General features: G+C 45.4%; 2 protein-coding genes across 2 annotated transcripts; both read right to left on the reverse strand.

Annotated features, from left to right (window-relative positions):
* Positions 1-4,072: 4,072 nt before the first annotated feature.
* Positions 4,073-4,627, reverse strand: TMEM217B (transmembrane protein 217B). Its single transcript, XM_065885958.1, has one exon. The coding sequence runs from the start codon at positions 4,625-4,627 to the stop codon at positions 4,073-4,075; it is 555 nt and encodes a 184-aa protein (XP_065742030.1).
* A 10,216-nt stretch (positions 4,628-14,843) lies between these two features.
* Positions 14,844-15,416, reverse strand: TMEM217 (transmembrane protein 217). Its single transcript, XM_065885959.1, has one exon. It carries the CDS (start codon positions 15,414-15,416, stop codon positions 14,844-14,846), a length of 573 nt encoding a protein of 190 aa, XP_065742031.1.
* Between the last annotated feature and the right edge of the window lie 813 nt (positions 15,417-16,229).

Consider the following 16,229-nt stretch of genomic DNA (forward strand, 5'->3'; position numbering starts at 1 on the left):
CCAGTGTGGCAGCTGGCCTCCCGTGGAGAGAGCGAGCAACCCTGAGGTCATCATGGTTTTGTAACCTAATCTTAGAGATGACATCCTATCACTTCTGCTGTGTTTTATTTATTAGAAGAGGGTTGCTAGCCCAGCCTGCACTCAAGGGGAGGTGACAAGTGTGAATATCAATTGGCAGGGACCTCTGGGAACCATGTAGAGGCACCTGCCACAGCAAGGAGGCAATTGGACCAACAAGTACAGATTTAAGGGAGAGGTCCAGACAGGAGCTGTCCATATGGGGGTTACCCATGACGGGCCTGAGCCAAGACAGCTGGGAGTGACCCAGACAGAGAAGAGAAGGGGACCAAGGACAGAGCCTGGGAGCTCATCAATGTTTGGAGGTCAGGGACATGCAGAGGGACCAGCAAAGGAGATGGAGGAGGACCAGTGATGTAGGTGGTGAATGGAGAGTGGTGGCCCTGGTGTCCCGTAGGCCAAAAGAGAAACCTGTTTGCAGGACAGGGAGGGATCAGCTGGTCGAAAGCCATGGAGAGGTCTGGCAAGGGAAGGCGGAGCTCAGGATTGGGCAGCGTGGAGATCAGCTTAACAAGAGCTGTCTCAGTGGAGTGGAAGGAGTTCCAGAGAGAATGGGAGGCTGGGAAGTGGAGGTGGACACAGCACTTTCCAAGGACTCTTGGTGTCGAGGCGCGCACAGCCTTGTATCTGAGGGCAGCAGGTAACTCTTAGCTGAGCTGATTCTTGGAACTCTGTTTCTCTCTCCACCCCTTCTGCACACACACACCCCACCCCCACACACGACCTTCCCACTGCTACCCCAGCTGGGACAGGGGATTAGAACCCTGAAGTTGGCCTGTTTTGTTTTTTGTTTCTGGTACCAAGTTACACATTATGAGACTAGGGTGGAGACACATGCTGTTAATCCTCAGTCATCAGCTTGAGGTTCCCTAAATCCTAAAATCAGCCACCCCTAGAGGACCTAAATCCCTGGTTTAGAAGGCAAACAGCACTAAGCAAAAGCTGATTGCTGACTGCCATCTGGTGGTCATTTTGGGACCTGGCCTGGATCTAAATCTGTCCCTCACAGGGTGGTGGGAAGAATTGAGGGAATTGTTAGAAAGCCACCTGGCACAAATTGTGTTCAGTAAAACTGGGCTGCTGTCATTGTGCGCATGGTTTGGGGGAGCATGGTCAAAACAGTGTCCCTGACTTCACTCCCAACATTTTTTGAAGGAAAAGGAATTATTCTAAAAGGAGGTCCCTCGGGGCTTCCCTGGTGGCGCAGTGGTTGAGAGTCCGCCTGCCGATGCAGGGGACGCGGGTTCGTGCCCCGGTCCGGGAAGATTCCACGTGCCGCGGAGCGGCTGGGCCCGTGAGCCATGGCCGCTGAGCCTGGGCGTCCGGAGCCTGTGCTCCGCAACGGGAGAGGCCACAGCAGTGAGAGGCCCGCGTACCGCAAAAAAAAAAAAAAAAAAAAAAGGAGGTCCCTCTTCTTATCTTGGTAAAAGTAAGAGTGCTTCAGGGAACCAAGTAGGACAGTCATATAAGAAGTTAGATGATCTAGGGACTTCCCTGGTGGTGCAGTGGTTAACAATCCGCCTGCCAACGCAGGGGGCACAGGTTCGAGCCCTGGTCCAGGAAGATCCCACATGCCGCGGAGCAACTAAGCCTGTGCACCACAACTACTGAGCCTGTGCTCTAGAGCCCACAAGCCACAACTACGGAGCCTGAGTGCCACAACTACTGAAGCCCGCGCGCCTAGAGCCCCTGCTCTGCAGCAAGAGAAACCACCGCAACGAGAAGCCCGTGCACTGCAACGAAGAGTAGCCCCGCTCACCACAACTAGAGAAAGCCTGCGCTCAGCAACGAAGAACCAGTGCAGCCAAAAATAAATTAATTAAAAAAAAAAAAGAAGTTAGATGATCTAGATCCAAATCCTGATTTTGATACTATGGGGCCTTGATCATATCACTTAAGCGACCTGAGTCTCAAGTTTCATCAAACCATAAAATGGGAACATTAGAATTAAAAACTATACAAGATGGGACTTCCCTGGTGGCTCAGTGGTTAAGAATCCACCTGCCAATGCAGGGGTCACGGGTTTGATCACTGGTCCAGGAAGTTCTCACATGCTGCAGAGCAACTAAGCCCGCACGCCAAAACTACTGAGGCTGCGTGCTGCAACTATTGAAGCCCGTGCGCCTAGAGCCCGTGCTCCGCAATGAGACAAGTCATTGCAATGAGAAGCCCACGCACCGCAACGAAGAGTAGCCCCTGCTCGCTGCAACTAGAGAAAGCCCGTGAGCAGCCAAAAGCAAAATAAAATGAACAAACAAAACAAAACAAAAACTATACAAGGTGGTAAATGTAAAGAGCTCTTATTAAAGGTACACTCCATTAGTTAATAGTAGTTGGCATACCAGCTCTAAGCACTGGGGGTGTGTTGCTTTAAAATAGTGGTTCTCAACGGGCGGTAATTTTGCCCCCCAGAGAACAACTGGCAATGCATGGTGATGTTTTTGTTTGTCACAAGGCTGGGGGATGCTTAAAAAAAAAAAAAAAAAGGCTGGGGATCCTACTGACATCTAGTGGGTAGAGGCCAGGGATGCTGCTAGACATCCTACAATGCACAGGACAGCCCCCTATGAGACAGAGTTATCCAGTCCAAAATGTCAATAGTGCTTGAGTTGAGAAATCTTGGAACTTTTTTTTTTTTTAAAGATCTTTTTTAAAATTTAATTTAATTTTTTTCTTGCTGTGTTGGGTCTCCGTTTCTGTGCGAGGGCTTTCTCTAGTTGCGACGAGTGGGGGCCGGCCACTCTTCATCGCGGTGTGCAGGCCTCTCACTATCGCGGCCTCTCTTGTTGCGGAGCACAGGCTCCAGACGCGCAGGCTCAGCAGCCATGGCTCACGGGCCTAGTTGCTCCGCGGCATGTGGGATCCTCCCAGACCAGGGCTCGAACCCGTGTCCCCTGCATTAGCAGGCAGATTCTCAGCCACTGCGCCACCCGGGAAGCCTGAAATCTTGGAACTTTAAAAAATTTTTATTATTTATTTATACATTTATTTATTTTATTTTTGGCTGCACTGGGTCTCCGTTGCTAGGTGCGGGCTTTCTCTAGTTGCAGTGAGCAGGGGCTGCTCTTCATTGTGGTGCACGGGCTTCTCATTGCGGTGGTTTCTCCTGTTGCGGAGCACGGGCTCTAGGCCTGTAGGCTCAGTAGTTGTGGCTCGCGGGCTATAAAGCACAGGCTTAGTAGTTGTGGTGCGTGGGCTTAGTTGCTCCACGGCATGTGGGATCTTCCCGGACCAGGGCTCGAACCCGTGTCCCCTGCATTGGCAAGCAGATTCTTAACCGCTGTGCCACCAGGGAAGCCCGGAACTTTCTTAAATGGGGATTCTTCTTGCCATGTTCTGAACCAACATGAGGAACTGCTTTCTGAACATTATGAGGAAAGCAGAGTGATGCATGAAGTTGGAAAGGGGGTCTACAGTTATATGCAGGAGTAAAATGAGGCTCCAGATTGCTGTGCTCTGAGACATAGTAGCCACAAGCCAGCCACACGTGGCTATTGAAACTGAAAGTAATTTAAACCAAATAAAATTTTAAATTTGATTCCTAGATTGTAATAACCATGTCCCAAGTGCTCAGTAGCCACGTGTGGCTAGTGGACAGCACAGATGTGGAACTGTTCCATCAGCACAGAAATTTCTATCAAATAGCACTGCTCATAAAGGATTCAGCAGAACCGGGCATCAGTGGGCAATCCACAAGAGAAAAGTTAGAAACTAAGGATGTGCAGAGAGGAGGGTACAATGAGAGACGACAGGATACACCAATGAGATGGTTAAGTAAGCACAAGGGCGGTCTATAATTAAATGCCAAAACAAGTCACAAATACTCGTGTATAATAACTGATCCACACAACCCTCCCTCCCCCAAGGGTCATTCTTCAGCGCATAAAACTCGAGAAGCCGGAAAAGGCAAGGAGAATCAGCAGAAGGCAGGCAGGGAAGGGTGAGCCACCGCTGGGGGGCGCTGTCCCTCCCTCTCCCTTCTTCCTGGCACAGTTTAGTTTAACTTGTGGGACAAGGTTCCCAGCCTGACAGGTGGCCACGAGTCAACTGTACCGACAGAGGAGCGTTTGCGGCGGCCTGTCTTGCTTAAAGTCTTGAGGTCCTTGTAAAGGAAGTACGCATACTTGGTGACGAAGGGCAGACAGAAGAAGTGCAGGATCATTCGGGAGACCTGGAAAATCAAGTGCAAGTACCTCAGCTCCTTGAACTGCTCTTTGATGGTCCCGTTGGTGAGCAGGACCACGGAGAAGCTGAGGAGCTCATAGGTGATGATCCACATGGTGTAGCACAGCAGCCCCACGTAGTTGCTGATGTGGATGCAATAGAGGAACAAGGAGCTGACCGTGAGGGTGATGGTGGATAGGCAGATGTTGATGTGCTTCTTGTAGGTCATGACCCAAGAGACTACCTCAGACTTTGTCTCCTTGTAGACGCTGAAGTTGTCCTCGTAGCCGACGTATACAACCTCGTTCACTTCAAAGATGAGGAACTGGATGGTGTTGAGGATACAGAAGATGCCCATCATGAAGGAGAACTTCTTGTCATTCATTTTATACTAGTTTTACCGGAGCATCGGCTGCAGAAAAATAAAAAAAGTTGTGGAGATACCTGACAAGAGGGCAGTGCTAGCCCAGGACAAATGCTCAAGCCACTAGATGTAAATGGAAGAGCTAAGAGTAATAAGGGTATATAGACAGACAATGGGCTGGAAGTCAAGGGACACTGACCCTGCTCTGGCCTCACTAGCTACAGGTGAGCACATCACTGGGAAGTGAGGGCATCACTGGCCTGGAATAATCTTCAGGTAGCTCTGCTCTTCCAGCAGCAGCCATGCTTTAAGGTGGCACAAAGGGTACTCCTGTTGGTGTCAGGCTTGTGGGAATTAGGAAGTTTCTGTATCTGGAATAATGGTAGAGTCAGTTCTGGGCTCCTACTGGGATATTCGTTTCTCCAAAGAAACACATTTTCTCAGAAAACTAGCATGGCTCCTCAAGGGCCTAGAATCATCCCTGACCTTCCCCTCGGCCCCCTTTTCTTCCCTTCCAAGCCCTTAAAAATGTAATTTCCCTGAGTTACTCCCTGGGTCTGATCCAGAATTGTCCCAAGTCACAGGATTCAGCCAGCAGTGAATGGAATGGGGGAAGGTTTACGGATCCAAGGCTGACTATCTCGTTTGCCCAGGGTGAAGGTGCCACAACGATAAGCCAGGTCCCAGGTCGTTCAGGCGAAAATCTAGCAGGCCAACCCCCAGCTGCAACCTAGGTTAGACCTGAACTCTAGAGGCTGGCTCCAGCCAGGGTGGAGTTGCCTAGCTCCCGCGAAGACCTGTTGAAGGTATTTATGGCGGAGGGCCCAAGGCTGTGGTAGGGCGGGCCCTGGAGCAATCGTCCCTCCCAGATCCTATCGCCTTCTTACTGGCTCCCAGTTTGGGAGAACTCCAGAGCAAAGCTGCCTCCTCTTCATTCCCCACACTGGCCAGCTACCACTGTGAGGGCAGAGAGAGGGGGAAGAGTCACACATGAGGGGAACGCATGCCGGCCTCTGGCTGATGTGTTTCGATGAGGGACAACCAGTTGGAAGCTCGGCATGGTTTCCTTCTGAGGTCACTGGACAGGGCTCCTCTTCAGTCCTGTCAGAGCACAGACAGGCTGCCATCTGCCTCCCTCCAGCCTTCTCCTCGCTCAGTCTATCAATCCCAAATATTCTTTTTTTTTTTTTTGTCAGTAGCAATTGTTTTATTGCTATGGTAAAATATACATAACATAAATCTTACCATTTTAACCCTTTTTCAGTGTACCATTCAGTGGCGTTAAGTACATTCATACTGTTGTGCAAGCATCACCACCCCCCACCTCAACATTTTCATATTCTCCAAGAAAAAACTCTACTCATCAGACACTAATTCTTCCTCCCTCGTCTCCCGCCAGCCCCTGTTAATTCTACTTTCTGTCTCTATAAATCTGACTACCTCTAAGTACCCCATATAAATTGAATCATAACAGTACTTGTCTTTTTGTGTCTGGCTTACTTCACAGCATAATATTTTCTTTTCTGTTTTTAGGTTTTAAAAATTTCTTTATTGGAGTATAGTTGACTTACAATGTTGTGTTAGTTTCTGCTGTACAGAAAAATACATCAGTTAGACATATATCCACTCTTTTTTAGATTCTGTTCCCATATAGATCATTACAGAGTATTGAGTAGAGTTCCCTGTGCTATACAGTAGGTCCTTATTAGTTATCTATTTTATGTATACTAGCATGTATATGTCAATCCCAATCTCCCAGATTATCCTTTCCCCCACCAGCATAGTATTTTCAAGGTTCAGCCCAAATATTTTTACACCTTATTCCCCACTAACCTCCCAACTGTGTGTGACTCCACAGTTCAGTCCTTGAGACACAGACCTCTCACTGCACCCCAGGCTCTGAAGGGTCCCATGTGGGGTGGGAGAGGCAGTGTGCTGGCCGGTGGATAGCTGCACCGATACTTCCCTGTCCGCATCAACTAAACCTCATCCCTACTCACAGAGCAGCTTCCAGAGCATTTAAGAAAAATCTTTCTTGCTCCTGTGGGGGCCATGCATCAGAAAGGGGGCAAGCGTGGATGCGAGCAGAGAAGTTGAGAGGCTGTTGAAAGAAATGGGGTGAAGAGGGATGTGGGGTTGTGTGTTTGGGGCCTGGGGCTATGGGAGAAGGAGTCTGAAATGAGCACCTGGGTGGAGGGTGGCCCATGCACTGAGCTGGAGAGCATGGAGGAAGGAACACACTTATTATGGGGGTGGGGAAGATGATGAGGACAGCTTGGGAAATGGTGGGTTTGAATTCCCCTGGGACATCCAAATAGACGTGTCGACCATGAAGTCACCTCCGTCAACCTGGAACTCAGAGGGAATCTGAGCATTTGTTTTTGAAATATAACTTGGCTGGATATAGGATTTTTGATTAACAGTGGTTCAGGGGGAGCACTTTGAATATGCTATTTTCCCACTACCCTCTGGCTTCCATTGTTTCTGCTGAGAAATCAGCTGTTAATCTTATTGGGATTCCCTTATTAAGTGACGAGTGGTTTACTTCCCATGCTGTTTTCAAGGTTTTCTTCTTGACGTTGACTTGAGCATTTTTCCTGTGCAGTGTCTGCTTGTGGATCTCTTTGATTTATCCTAATTGAAATTCATTGAGTTTCCTGGATGTGTAGGTTAATCTTTTTCAATAAACTTGGGAAGTTTTCAGCCATTTTTTTCTTAAAATATTTTTTCAGTTCCTTTCTCTCTCTCCTCTTCTTCCAGTACTCCCATTATGCATATGTTGGTTGGTATGCTTAATAATGTCCCACATTTCTGTGAGGCTCTGTTAATTTTTCTTCACCTCTTTTTCTCTCTGTTCAGAAAAACAGATTGCATAATCTCTACCACTTATCTACCACTAATTATTCCTTCTGCCACTTCACATCTACTGCTGAGCTTCTCTAGTGAGTTTTTCATTTCAGTTATTGTACTTTTAAACTCCAGAATTTCCATTTGGTTCTTTTTTTATAACTTCTATCTCTTTATTGATATTCTCTATTTGATGTGACATTGCCATTGTATTTTCCTTTACTTTTTAAAATCATGGTGGGACTTCCCTGGTGGCTCAGTGGTTAAGAATCTGCCTGCCAATACAGGGGACACAGGTTCGATCCCTGGTCCAGGAAGATCCCACATGCCATGGAGCAACTCAGCCTGTGTGCCACAACTACTGAGCCTGCGCTCTAGAGCCCATAAGCCACAACTACTGAGCTTGTGTGCCACAACTACTGAAGCCCACGCACCCTGTAGCCCACGCACCACAGCTACTGAGCCCACGAGCCACAACTACTGAAGCCCAGGCTCTCTAGGGCCCATGTGCCACAACTACTGAGCCCGCATGCTGCAACTACTGAAGCCCGCATGCCTAGAGCCCGTGCTCTGCAACAAGAGAAGCCACCTCAATGAGAAGCCCATGCACTGCAATGAAGAGTAGCCCCCACTCACTGCAACTAGAGAAAGCCCACACGCAGAAATGAAGACCCAATGCAGCCAAAAATAAATAAAAAATTAATTTGTATTTTGTACCCTGGTGCCAAATAGTAATACAGAGACAGAATTTCAGAGGAAAGAGAAAGAGTAGCTTTATTTCTTTGCCAGGCAAAGAGGGAACACAGTAGGCTAGGCCTCAAAAACTGTGCCCCTTCCCTGGGGAATAGGGAGAGGTCTTATAGACAGGGCTTGTGGTGGGGGGTAGGTGATAAGGATCAAGGCAGTGACGGGCTTGCATTCTTCTGATGGGTTGATGGTGAGGTAAGTAGGAGTCAGAATCATCAACCTTCAGGTTCCAACTCCTCTGGAGTCCACATGCTTGTGGGTAGCATACCATCATTAATCGTTACCTTCTCCCACCTGGAGGGGGTTTCAGTATCTGAAAAACAGCTCAAAGATATCTTTGTGTGACCTTATCCCAAGGCCGCACTATTGTTTCTCTTGACTGTTTGTTTCTCCCTTGTCTGGCATCCCCTCCCTTCCCTAAATAACAACTGCTTGAATCTGTCTGTTGGAAGTCGGGGAAGGTAATGGAGGCTGAATGAAGGCTATTTCCAGTAATCAAAGAAATGGGGGACACAGAAAGGCTTTGTGCCCAGGAGCCCCACAGGGCCCTGCTCAGTGTCACTGGCTGGATTATTTTAGTAAATTGCATTCTCCCCCCACCCCACCACCCAACACCCACATGTGAAGCCTCTGATGTTGCTTCTCATAGAGGTGCGGCTTAGGATATGCCCACAGTGATTCTAGGATAACAGTGGTTTTGCCAGAACTCTTCCCCCTCGTTCTTTGACCACACCCAGCTGTTAAGGCCTACTAATGACTGGCCAATTGCCCTATTGTTTTCAGTACTGACATGGGGCATAAATTGCTCTATAGACGATCCAATCTAATTCAGTCTCCTCTAAAGTAATATTTCCAGAAGTCAGTGTTTGATGTTTGTTCTGACCCCAGGAGGGCTTCTTCCAATTGTTTCTTTCCCCACTTCTCTCCTGAAAACTAGCTAGCCTACAGTTTAGCCTGAATCTTCATGTGTGATCTACACATCTCTCAATTGCCTTTTGCCACAACTGTCACTATTTAGAACACCTTTAGGCTTGAACTTCTTGTTCTGTTGTAAAGAAAACCAATTCCTTTGCGGGAGAGATTGCAAATATCTGTTTTATGGCTTACTTCTCCCTTGCCTCAGCCAAAACCTCTGGTCCACGGCTCTGGCATTGGGGGAGGGGACAACTGTATGCTTCTGTCTTAGTGATACTCCTGCTTTAGGAGCTGAGTGCTCTGTGGGAAAGGGAAGACAGTAATCTGGGGTCTTCCTGGCTTGCCTCTCCTGTCATTGGAACCCACTACCTTACAACCTGGGGCAAGGGCAATTGGGGCCCCAATATTCTCAGTGGTGCCACACCTAAGGTAATGCCTCATCCCATGAGTAGGGACTAGGCGTCAGAAGGGAGCCCCCACCTCTTAGCCTCAGCAACAGGTACCTGGGTGAGAAATGCCAATGTCTGGCTCCTCCTGGGAAGAAAATCCTGACTGGGGGATAAGGGAAAGGGAGCCCTGTGTTCTTGGCTGCGCCAGTCTGGAGTAGAGTTTCTACCTGGCTGAGCTGGGAGAGGGGCAGAAAGAAGTGGTTTTGAAACCGTGTAACTCAGAATGGGACTTGAACCCATGGCCTTTTTTTTTTTTTTTTTTTTTTTGCGGTACGCAGGCCTCTCACTGTTGTGGCCTCTCCCGCTGCGGAGCACAGGCTCCAGACGCTCAGGTCCAGCGGCCATGGCTCACGGGCCCAGCCTCTCCGCGGCATGTGGGATCTTCCCGGACCGGGGCACGAACCCGTGTCCCCTGCATCGGCAGGCGGACTCCCAACCACTGCGCCACCAGGGAAGCCCCCATGGTCTTTTAACTGAGATCACACCTGGTCTCAAGACATAATGAAGTTCAGGGACTTCCCTGGTGGAGCAGTGGTTAAGAAACCACCTGCCAATGCAGGGGACGTGGGTTTGAGCCCTGGTCCATGAAGATCCCACATGCCTCGGAGCAACTAAGCCCATGCGCCACAACTACTCAGCCTGCGCTCTAGAGCCCGTGAGCCACAACTCCTGAGCCCATGTGCCACAACTACTGAAGCCTGTGCACCTAGAGTTCCGCAACAAGAGAAGCCACTGCAATGAAAAGCCCGCCCACCACAACAAAGAGTAGCCCCTGCTCACTGCAATTAGACAAAGCCCACACACAGCAATGAAGACTCAACACAGCCAAAAATAAATAAATAAAATAAAATAAATAAATTTATATATTAAAAAAAAGGATGACAATAGTGGGCTTCCCTGGTGGCGCAGTGGTTAACAATCCGCCTGTCAGTGCAGGGGACACAGTTTCAATCCCTGGTGCAGGAAGATCCCACATGCCGCGGAGTAACTAGGCCCGTGTGCCACAACTACTGAAGCCCACGCGCCTAAAGCCCGTGCTCTGCAGCAAGAGAAGCCACCGCAATGAGAAACCCGCACACCACAACGAAGAGTAGCCCCCGCTCGCCGCAACTAGAGAAAGCCTGTGCGCAGCAACGAAGACTGAACGCGGCCAAAAATAAATACATTTATTAAAAAAAAAAAAAGATGACAATACTACTTAAAGCGATCTACAGATTCAATGTATCCCCTATCAAAGTCCCAACAGGATTTTTTTAAGAAATAGAAAAACCCAAAAAAAAAAAAAAAAAAGAAATAGAAAAATCCATCCTAAAATTCATATAAGATCTCAAGGGACCCCCAATGACCAAAACAATCTCAAAAAAGATGAACAAAGTTGAGGGTCTCACACTTCCTGGTTTCAAAATGTATCACAAAGCTACATTAATCAAACAGTGTGAATGTCTGGCATAAAGGCAGACATACAGACAAATAGGATAGAATAGAGAGCCCATAAATAAACTGTTGCATATATGGTGTTATGGACAAAATTGTGTCCCCCACCCCAAAATTGATATGTCGAAGCCCTAACACCCAATGTGACTGTATTTGAAGAGACGGCCTTTAGGGAGGTCATAAAACTTAAATGTTGTCATAAGGGTGGGGTTCTAACCCAGTAAGATTGGTATCCTTATAAAAAGACGAAGAGATACCAGACAGCTCACTCTGTCTCCCAACCTGTGTACAGAAAAAAGACCATACAATGACACAGAGAGAAGGTGGATATCTTCAAGCCAGTAAGAGAACTCTCACCAGAAACTGAATTTGCTGGCACCTTGATCATGTATTTCTAGCCTCTGTTTTTTAAGCCACCCAGTCTATGGCATTTTGTTATGGTAGCTTGAGCAGACTAATACATATGGTCAAATGATTTTCAGCAGGGTGACTAGACCATTCAACGGGGAAAAGGACAGTCCTTCCAACAAATGGTATTGGGAAAACTGGATATCCACACACAAAAGAAGGAAGTTAGACCCTTACCTTACACCATATACAAAAATTAACTCAAAATGAGTCAAAGGCCTAAATCTAAGAGTTAAAACTATGAAACTAAGGGGAAAGCTTCATGACATTGGATTTGGCAATGATATCTTGAATATGACACCAAAAGCATAGGGGAAAAAAGGAAAAAAAAAAGAAAAAATATATAAATTGGACCACACGAAAATGAAAAACTTCCATGCATAAAAGGACACATCAAGGGACTTCCCTGGTGGTCTAGTGGGTAAGACTCTGCACTCCCAATGCAGGGAGCCTGGGTTCGATGCCTGGTCAGGGAACTAGATCCCGGATGCATGCTGCAACTAAGAGTTCACATGCCACAACTAAGAAGCCCACATGCCGCAACTAAGAGCCCACATGCTCCAACCAAAGATCCCACATGCCGCAATGAAGATCCAGCATCCTGCAACTAAGACCCTTTGCAGCCAAAATAAATAAATAAATTTTAAAAAGGACACATCAATAGAGTGGAAAGGCAACCCACAGAACAGGAGAAATTATTTGCTAATCAAATATGTGATAAATAAGAATGTATAAAGAACTTCTATAACCCAACAACAGCAACACAAATAACCTGATTAAAAATGGGCAAAGGACTTCAGTGGACATTTCTCCAAAGAAGATATACAAGGACCAATAAACATGGAAAGATGCTCAACATCACTAAACATTAGGGAAATGCAAATTAAAAACAGTGAGATACCACCTCATACCCATTAGGATGGTTACTATCAAAAAACCAAAGTAATAAGTGCTGGGGAGGTTGTGGAGAAATTAGAATCTTTGTGCACTGTTGGTGGAATGTAAAATAGTACCTCTGTGGAGGAAAACAGTATGACAGTTCCTCTAAAAATTAAAAATAGAATTACCATATTATCCAGCAACTCCACTTCTGAGTATATACCCACCAGAAGAATTGAAAGCAGAGATTCAAACAGATACTTGCACACCAACGTTCACAGCAGCACTAGTCACAGTAGCCAAAAGTTGGAAACTACCCAAATGCCCATCAATGAATGAATGGATAAATAAAATGTGGTGTATTCATATAATGGAGTATTACCCAGCCTTAAAAAGGAAGAAAATTCTGACCCATGCTACAACACGGATGAAACTTGAGGACAACCATAGTCACAGCAGCATTATTCACAATACCCAAAAGGTAGAGGCAACCTAAATGTCCATCAACAGATGAATGGAATATATATATATATTATATATGAATATATATATAATATATATTCCAACATATATATTACATATATAATATACATATTCATATATATATAATGGAATACTACTCGGCCATAACAAATAATGAAATTTTGTCATTTGCAGCAACATGGATGGAACTGGAGGGTATTATGCTTAGTGAAATCAGTCAGACAAAGACAAATACTGTATGTTTTCACTTATATATGGAATCTAAAAAATAAGACAAACTGGTGAATAAAACCAAAAAATGGGCGAAAGATTTGAACAGACACCTTACCAAAAAAGATATAAGAATGCTAACTAAGCACATGAAAAGATGCTCAACATCATTTGTTATTAAAGAAATGAAAGTTAAAACCGCAATGAGATGCCACTATATACTCTCTCTCTCCCTCTCTCTCTCTCTCTCTCTCTCTCTCTCTCTCTCTATATATATATATATATATATATATATATATAAGAATGGCTAAAATGAAAAATGTATTGTCTATACGAAGTACTGGCAAGGATGTGAAGGAACTGGAATTCTCATACACTGGGAGTATAAAATGGTACATCCCTTCTGGAAAAAAGTTTGCTAGTTTCTTAAAAAGTAAAAATGGTATTTACTCAAGATAAATGAAATCATAAATCCACACAAAGTCTTGTACACAATTGCTTATAGTGTTCTTATTCATAATTGCCCCAAACTACAAACCACTCTATGTCTTTCAGTGGGCAAATGGATAAACAATCTGTGGTACATTCATGCCATGGCATATACTACTCAGCAATAAAGAATGAACTATCAATACGCATAATGACATGGGTGAATCTTTAAGGTCTTAGGCTGAGCAAAAGAAGCCAGGCAAAAAAAAATAAATAAAGATGATATTCTGTATGATGCCATTTATGTAAAATTCTAGAAAATGCAAACTAATATATAGGGCCAACAAATCAGTGCCTTGTGATGGCGGGGGTGTGCGGTGCAAGAAGGGGCAGGAGACAGGGATTAGGAGGAAACTTTTGGGGGTGATACATGTGTTCACCAATTCAATTACAGTGATGGTTTCACTGGGATATACTAGTGTCAAAACTCATCAAATTATATTCTTTAAACATGTGCTGTTTACTGTATGTCAATTATACCTCAAGAAAGCTATTAAGTAAACAGACACTTAACGTAATGGCTAATGTTTGAAGTAGAGGTTTGCTTGGTTTGTCTTCCATTCTGGTTTAAACTGCTTCTGACAATTTCTGAACCTGAGTTCAAAGTGATGTTTGTTGTTATGTGATAGTGTGTAATCTTGTACTGTCTTATGTGGTTGGCTAATTGATTCATAAACATGATTTAGTTTCTCCCACTAAACTGAAAAATCCTCAAGGTCAGGCCTCATATTTTATACTTTTCTATATCCTCCTGCAGTGTCCAGCACAGTGACAGAAAAGTTTAACAAATACCTTTTGATTAAACACAAGTGTCTTTTGTGCTCCTTGAAAAATGTGGGGAGTGGGGAGTCAAGACAGAAAATGAAGTATGATTTTTCTCTAATTTTATTCTTTCACTTATCTGGAATATAGTATCGAGGACATGGGGGGAAAACCATAACACAAAGCGACCTCAAGGCCCCAACACTATTCTTTGTTCTATGACACTCAGATATAAATACAGGTTTGCCTGTCGCTGGGTTAAATCAGAGAGCTGTGGGTTGAAGGCTGATGAAGATATACCAAGATGAAAGGACTGCCAGACTGCAATTCGGTTTGATTTCATTCCTCACCCTCTTCGTTTTGACCAATAAGGAGGTAATGACAAGACAAGGAAAGAGGAACTCACAGAGTGCTTGATAATAACAGTGTCCTTTAACTAAACATCCTTAATGAGCAGCGTGTTCCAGTTGTGACTATAATCACTTTTCTCTCCGTATCCCCCCAAAAGAGTGGCAGTAGAGTCTCTGCTTGCTGAAAAGTGAAAGAGATGGAAACTGAACTACCGTGAGAACCTGGGAGATCTGCCTATCACGGAAAAGGGCCAACGTCGTTCACTATAGTGGCCGGTGGGTAAAGTGTATTATCTTTGATTTCTGCCGTGGGAATTCACTGTCTATAGAAATACGTCTGTTGTAGGAAGTGATATTGCCCTGGCTTTGATTTTTGTAGATCATGTAGGCATAGGTGATGACAAAGTACATCCAAAAACAGTGCACCAATACACGGGACACCAAACCAAACCAGCGCATGATTCTGACCTCTCCAATGTTAGAATCATCATTGGTAAGTGTTTGTACTACAATGTTTACAGTTTCATAGAAAAAGATCCAGATGATGTAGATCACCAGGCCCTTGTACATACGGGCATATACTGAGTATAGGAGCAAGAAGCAGATGATGATGGTGATGAAAGATAGGAAGAAGACGATAGTCAAACTCCAGCAGATCATGAACTGTTTTATCAGGATACTTGTACTCTTGGTCTGTGGGATAAGCTCAGTGCAATTGCTTCTCCTTAAGTACTTCTGTTCGAAGATGAGGTACAAGTTGATGGCCATGATGGTAAAGACCCCTGATAACATGGAGCCCATTTTGGCAGTCATCCCACACCAGTGCTGCTGTCTCATGCTGAGACCTCCTGTGAAGACAAATAACATGGGGGAGAATTCTGATTCCTGCCAATGTGGTAAATTACCAGGGTTTCTGCCTCCTTCCCCAAATTCACTTGGAGAAACAATAGAGAGAAATATGGAAACCAGGCAATAACAGCTTTGAGAAAGACAGAAGACTGTTTAAAATTAATTGGGAGTGTGAGTGGGGAGGAGGGAGATGCAGTCTGGGCCTTGGTGGCAGTGAGCAGATAAATTGGAGAAGTGGCTCTCAATGCCAGCTTCACATTACAGTCGCTGAAAGTCAGCACCCCACACACCAATTAGAACATTCTCTGGGTAGGACCCAGGTATCAGTATTTTTAAAAACCTCCCTGTGATTTTCATATGTAGGCAGTATTGAAAAACACTGAATAGAAAAAGTTAGTTTACATATTTTAAAATTTTATTTATTTATTTTTGGCTGTAGGCTTCTCTAGTTGAGGCGCGTGGGCTTAGTTGCAGTACGTGGGATCTTAGTTCCCAGACCTGGGCCCCCTGCGTTGGGAGTGTGGAGTCTTAACCACTCGACTGCCAGGGAAGTCCCAGAAAAAGTTAGTTTAAATTGTGCTCTTATCTCTTCCAGCATTGCTTTGGGCAACCATTGCTGCCCCCTGATGGGGAAAATTGGCCGCATTATCCAGACATTGAGTACAGGTATCTCAGGAAAAAAATCAGGGTAGCGCAATAGCCCTGCTGGGGTGAGTTGATGAAAACAATTAGGCTTTGAGCAATCACTCCTCCACTACATACCAAAACTTAAGGAATACAATGAAAGGCGTACTTTAAGGG

The sequence above is a fragment of the Phocoena phocoena genome, chromosome 10 (genome assembly GCF_963924675.1).
Source record: "Phocoena phocoena chromosome 10, mPhoPho1.1, whole genome shotgun sequence".
NCBI lineage: Eukaryota > Metazoa > Chordata > Mammalia > Artiodactyla > Phocoenidae > Phocoena > Phocoena phocoena.